Raw genomic sequence first — 5854 nt, forward strand, 5'->3', positions numbered from 1 at the left:
GGCCTAAAATTTTGTCCAAGCCCGGCCCGAAATAAAATTACTAAGTCTGAGCCCGGCCCGGCCCGGCCCATATTAATTTTTTTTCTTATTTTATTAAATAAAAAAATTTAAAAATATAATAAATCAAATATATTTAAAAACATAAAAACAAATATTAAAACAAATAAAATAATACTAAAACAATTCTTAAAACAATACACAAATTAACAATATAATAAAAATAGTTATATTAAAATTTAAAATAATTTAAAAAATAAAAATATATATATATTAATATATAATTGGGCCGGGCCCGGGCTAAAAAACTCTTACCCGAGGCCCGGCCTGTTTTCTAAACGGGTCTCGTTTTTTTGCCCAAATCCATTTTTCAAGCCTATATTTTTACCCAAACCCTTCTATTTTTCGGACGAACCTTCAGGCCGGGCCACCCGGCCCATGATCAACTCTAATCATATTATCCAGAAATGGATGGTCGTGCCAAGTAGTACCCCCGTTGACAGATATGACAGCAATCCCCGGTCAAACTTGCCGTCTCCTTATCCACGTCACTCTCACAACCCACGTGTCTTGTCCTCATTTGCCCGACGTCGTGTCTCTATTTAAGATTTGAAAAACGGAGAAGTTTATCTACCAGAGCAGAAAAAACGGAGCAGTTTACGGAAGGGACTCTTAAAACCCAGCCAAACCACATACAGTTCCTCCTCAGAATTCACCTACTCTATACGGTACGGTTCCGGCTTTCCAGTGCGTACGGTTCATCTCCTTTCCATTTTTAGATCTTTGATGATGATGATGATGATTATGATTTCCAATTCGTAATTATTGTCTTACTTTGTTTTTTTTTTTTTTTAGCTTTCTTTAATGATATTTGAATCGTGCTTTGTGTCTGTTTTAAAGATTTGATTTGCTGATGGATATTGATTAGGGTTTTGTGAATCTTGACGAAATTTATTTTTAATGTAATGTTCACTGAAAATTGGATTATTTTTTGCTAATTTAAGGATGAATTGTTTTAAGGAAGTGGTGATTTGACTCAGTTTTCTGAGTTTAGATCCCCTTTAGTGTTTTTCAAACCTATATTTTCTTCCCCGTGCATCCATTATGATTTTTTATTTTGAATAAATATCCTTTAGGAATTTAGGTTAATCTACTTGGGGAACCTTTAGATCGGTTGTTACCTCTCGTTTAGGTAAAGATGTTGATGAATTCATTGAAGTTTATTGGAAATAATTGGAGAGGCTCGGTCCTTCAATTTAGTTGCGGATTTTTTCTGTTTTGAGGTTCGTTTCAACTCTGAAAACTTGTTTCTTTCAAATAAAATTGAGAGGAGAAATTTGTTTTTATGGATTTAAGAAATGAGTAATCAAAGATGAGGTTTTGTCAGCAGTATTTGAATCTTTCTCTTTTCTGTTTCCAACTAGAGTAAACTTTGCTAGAGTGCTTTAACTTCTCCGTTGTTGTCTTGTTAGAAACTCTTCTACTTTGAGATTTTTGACAATGTTGTTCAGTTTTAACAGGCACTTGCCCTTAATGATGATTTTATAGGGTTAGAAATCATCCATATCATTTCTGTTTTTTCTTTTTTTGTGATTCATTGCTTGAAGAGTTAGAACTATAAACTCCATCAGTCCATCTGTGACAGTTCTTTTGGTGCAAGTGTTGTATTTTGCTACGACTACTAGAGCCGTATTCTATCATTTTTATCAACTTATTTATATCTCTAAATTGTTGGTCCAAATTATTATTTTTTTTTTTTTACAGTTGAATAAAACAAGATGGGGGGTGGGTTTAGAGTGCTTCATCTTGTAAGACCGTTTCTTTCATTTCTGCCTGAAGTTCAGAGTGCTGACAAGAAAGTTCCCTTCAGAGAGAAGGTCATATACACTGTGATCTCTCTTTTCATCTTCTTGGTTTGTAGCCAGCTCCCTCTGTATGGCATACATTCTACTACTGGTGCAGATCCATTCTATTGGATGCGTGTTATTCTTGCCTCAAATCGTGGGACTGTCATGGAACTTGGAATCACTCCCATTGTGACGTCTGGACTGGTGATACAACTTCTTGCTGGTTCTAAAATCATTGAAGTGGACAACAATGTCCGCGAAGATCGTGCCCTTCTGTAAGTATCTTTCAAGGGTGTAAACTATGATTCTGTCTTTTACATTATTCAAGTAACTATAGTCACTGAATGAAGATCGGCTATTTTTTGTTGCTGGCTTTCTGTTGCTCAATATTGGATGGCTTCATGTGTTCCATTAGACTTTTAATGTTATTGGTTGTCAGACTGTGGAATCAGTAATTTTGCTAGGGTAGCAGCTTGAATTTTTTTTTCCCTTCATGGTTGTGCTGTAAAATGCTATTGTGATAGTTTCTTGGAACATGTAATATTGTTTCCATGCAGGGGAGCTTCTTTTGGTTTGCATTGCTCATGCATGCTTACACCTGTGTTCATGCTTTACCTCTTTGAGTTTTTGCTAAGCAATCATCAGGTGGCTTTATATTTTCTTTAAGCTGCAAATTGCTTCTTTAGTTTCCAAGATGTATAATTTTGTATGATGAGTACTCTTTCTTTCCAGAAATGGTGCCCAAAAATTGTTGGGTATCTTGATAGCTATTGGTGAGGCAGTTGCCTATGTTCTCTCTGGGATGTATGGTAGCGTCGGCCAGCTTGGAGTAGGAAATGCCATTCTCATCATCCTTCAGCTTTGCTTTGCTGGTATCATCGTCATATGTCTGGATGAACTTCTTCAGAAAGGATATGGTCTCGGTTCTGGAATTTCCCTCTTCATAGCAACAAATATCTGGTGAGCATTTGTAGCTTTTTATTTTTATCTGTGCTTTCTTAATCTACTAAAGAAGTTGCTAAGGATTCTTATTGTCTTACCACTAATATTATATAGCAGAGTTTGTGGTTCCATGACGTAACCATTGGTAGAATTACAATTGCTAGCACTAAAAAGAGGTTTGATTGAGTTGCAGTGAAAACATAATCTGGAAGGCATTTAGCCCCACGACAATTAACAGTGGCAGAGGTGCTGAGTTTGAAGGAGCTGTTATTGCATTTGTCCATAATCTTTTAACTCGAGAAAACAAGATTCGTGCTCTCCGAGAAGCCTTTTATCGACAGAATCTACCAAACGTGACAAATTTGCTTGCTACAGTCTTGATTTTTCTAATTGTTATCTACTTCCAAGGGTTCCGTGTGGTTTTGCCCGTGAGGTCAAAGAATGCCCGTGGACAGCAGGGTTCATATCCTATCAAGCTGTTCTACACCTCTAACATGCCCATCATTCTACATTCTGCTCTTGTTTCAAACCTTTACTTCATCTCTCAGGTAGTGGAGTTTACTTGTTTACATGAGTATCCATATCTGTTGCCTTCTAATATAATGCATCTAATCATGTGTCCCTCTGCAGTTACTGTACAGAAGGTACAGTGGAAATTTTTTTGTGAATCTCTTGGGCAAGTGGAAGGAGTCTGAATATTCAAATGGTCAATCCATTCCTGTTGGTGGCCTTGCATATTATATCACTGCACCATCAAGGTGATTTGAACCTTTCCTATTTTCGAGCAATTATTTTCTCCAGCTTGGTCTCTACTGCTAACACTTTAGTTGGTTAAGTCAATAACTATGTAATTTGGGAATCTTCCTTATCAACTTATGCTGACATTCCTAGCTATAATGTCTTGCAGCTTAGCTGAGATGGCTGCCAATCCTTTCCATGCGTTGTTCTATCTTGTGTTTATGTTATCAGCATGTGCATTGTTCTCAAAAACTTGGATTGAAGTCTCAGGGTCATCTGCTAGAGATGTTGCCAAGCAGCTCAGGGTATGTGATCTTCTCTAAAAATCTGTCTTTAGATTTACTTTGTTTCTGTAGACTGACTTGTGTTTTCACTGTGCAATTTCATGTTTTGGTTTTACTTATGGGCTAAAAACTCGAAGTAACCCTTTTTGCAGAAAGCATATTTATCCTACCTTGTTTTATTTGATCAAAACACTACAATTATAGTTATACCTAATATGAAATCTGCACTTTGTTGTATTTCTCTTTTCATGAGATAATGTATTTTTATGGTAAATCAAAACTGATATAGCTAGTAACTTAGTAGATGGATATAACATAAGATATTTTTTATGTAAACCAAAAGATACTAGAATGCATAAGTTGAACCCACCTCAACTCTTCCATCAATTAGCAACCCATGTCCCGCCTAGAGCCAAACCCCTATTACCTATATCCAGCTTGCCAACTAAGGAATCCAAAAATTGGGAAGGACTGAAATGTCCACATCATACCTGAAAAATTTTATACATCACCCGTATCCTTGGTCACTATCAACACCATCTATGCTTCTGAGCAACTTTTATTTTATGTTAGATTATTTAAAAAGTATCATATCATTCCTGAATATTCTTTAAATTACATAGTCAAGTATTTGTTTGGAGGTATTTTACACCTCAGTGGTGTTGTAATTGTCAATTTTATATGATTGATATCTATATACTACGTGGACTCTAGTTCAATATTTGGATGTGCATGCTTCCCCCTATGGTTCTTTTAGTTTTTCCTTAAACATCGAAGGTTTAAGCTGTGATACCAAAGTTATGAGTAAAGCTGTGCATGTAGATCATCAGCTGAGGGAGCATTAGGCATCATCGGAAATTTTATGAATCATTTTCTTCTGCTATTTTGCAGGAACAACAAATGGTTATGCCTGGCCATCGTGAGGGAAGCTTACAGAAAGAGCTAAACCGTTACATTCCCACAGCTGCTGCATTCGGAGGCATGTGCATTGGTGCACTCACAGTATTGGCTGATCTTATGGGAGCAATTGGGTCAGGGACGGGTATTCTTCTCGCAGTCACAATCATCTATCAGTATTTTGAGACTTTTGAGAAGGAGAAGGCCAGTGAGCTTGGCTTCTTTGGACTGTGAGCTTAGGCTTTGACTGGAGGGATGCTTGTGCTTCTTAGCTTTCGCAATTTTGGGTAAGCTGAGGGATTCATTTCAGGCCTACTTTTGACAAAAGAGTTTACAATTTAGTTAGTTCAATATGTTTTGTTTACACATTTTGTTTTGAGAAATTACAGAAAAAGGGTATTGCCTGAAATCAGTGCTGCTTTTGTCTAGTATACCTCGCAATATATAAGTTTGTTCTATGGTTGGACGCACACGCAATGACAACGCCTCTTATATCTTGTGTATCTTTAGTTGCTTGAGGAGAGCCTTTAGAACTTTGCCTTGGAGTGTGATAGGTTCAAATGTTAAAACTCTATCAACCATCAGTTTAAACAGCCTGGTATTAGTTCTGTGTTTTGTCTCATGGCTCGAAGCAATAGCATGGTGAACTTATCTTATATATCTTGCTACAGACATTGATTTATTTAGGAATTCCAAGACTAATCTGCTTTAGTTCTTATATGGTAAACTTGAGATGTGGAAAGTGATCTTTATCCTTCGTTTTGGTTATAATTTGCAGTAATGCAATATGTTTGATGAAAAATGGAAAGGAAGTAGGCCAAAATTTGCATTCTTTCTTTCATTTCCCATTTTGCATCATCCTAGTTTAGACTGGACTAACAGGTTAGATAGAAAGATTTACGATGAATATTGAGTTTAATTTCCATCATATGAACCAACAAAATGGGTAATGAAACCGACTGGATTTCCAGGATCTACTACCCTCCAATTCCATGGGTGCAACCTATTTTATAGGTCATCGGTTGAATTATTTCATTTTTATCTTTAATGTATTAAGTAATTTTCTATTATTTATATCTTGCTACAGACGTTGATTTATTTAGGAATTCCAAAACTAATCTGCTTTAGTTATTGTTTTGGGAATTAATT

General features: G+C 36.2%; 1 protein-coding gene across 5 annotated transcripts; it reads left to right on the forward strand.

Annotated features, from left to right (window-relative positions):
- Positions 1-497: 497 nt before the first annotated feature.
- Positions 498-5507, forward strand: LOC108483171 (uncharacterized). Of its 5 annotated transcripts, none has more exons than XR_001871019.2 (8): positions 582-725; positions 1762-2119; positions 2577-2804; positions 2980-3334; positions 3417-3544; positions 3694-3829; positions 4700-4992; positions 5095-5507. XR_001871019.2 is itself a non-coding variant. In XM_017786415.2 (7 exons), the coding sequence occupies exons 2-7, from the start codon at positions 1776-1778 to the stop codon at positions 4937-4939; spliced, it is 1431 nt and encodes a 476-aa protein (XP_017641904.1). In that variant the 5' UTR covers positions 498-725; positions 1762-1775; the 3' UTR covers positions 4940-5432. The 5 variants fall into 5 exon arrangements, 3 of the variants coding, with proteins under 3 accessions (XP_017641904.1, XP_017641905.1, XP_052887007.1); XR_008285884.1 differs by having other exon boundaries at positions 607-748; XM_017786415.2 differs by having other exon boundaries at positions 498-725; positions 4700-5432.
- Positions 5508-5854: the final 347 nt, after the last annotated feature.

Source organism: Gossypium arboreum, chromosome 1 (genome assembly GCF_025698485.1).
Source record: "Gossypium arboreum isolate Shixiya-1 chromosome 1, ASM2569848v2, whole genome shotgun sequence".
Lineage (NCBI taxonomy): Eukaryota > Viridiplantae > Streptophyta > Magnoliopsida > Malvales > Malvaceae > Gossypium > Gossypium arboreum.

Coding starts and splice junctions, on each gene's coding strand:
- LOC108483171 (XM_017786415.2), top strand. CDS start 1,776: ATGGGGGGTGGGTTTAGAGTGCTTCATCTTGTAAGACCGTTTCTTTCA. Junction 3,335..3,416: donor ACCTTTACTTCATCTCTCAG/GTAGTGGAGTTT, acceptor GTCCCTCTGCAG/TTACTGTACAGAAGGTACAG. Junction 3,545..3,693: donor TATATCACTGCACCATCAAG/GTGATTTGAACC, acceptor AATGTCTTGCAG/CTTAGCTGAGATGGCTGCCA.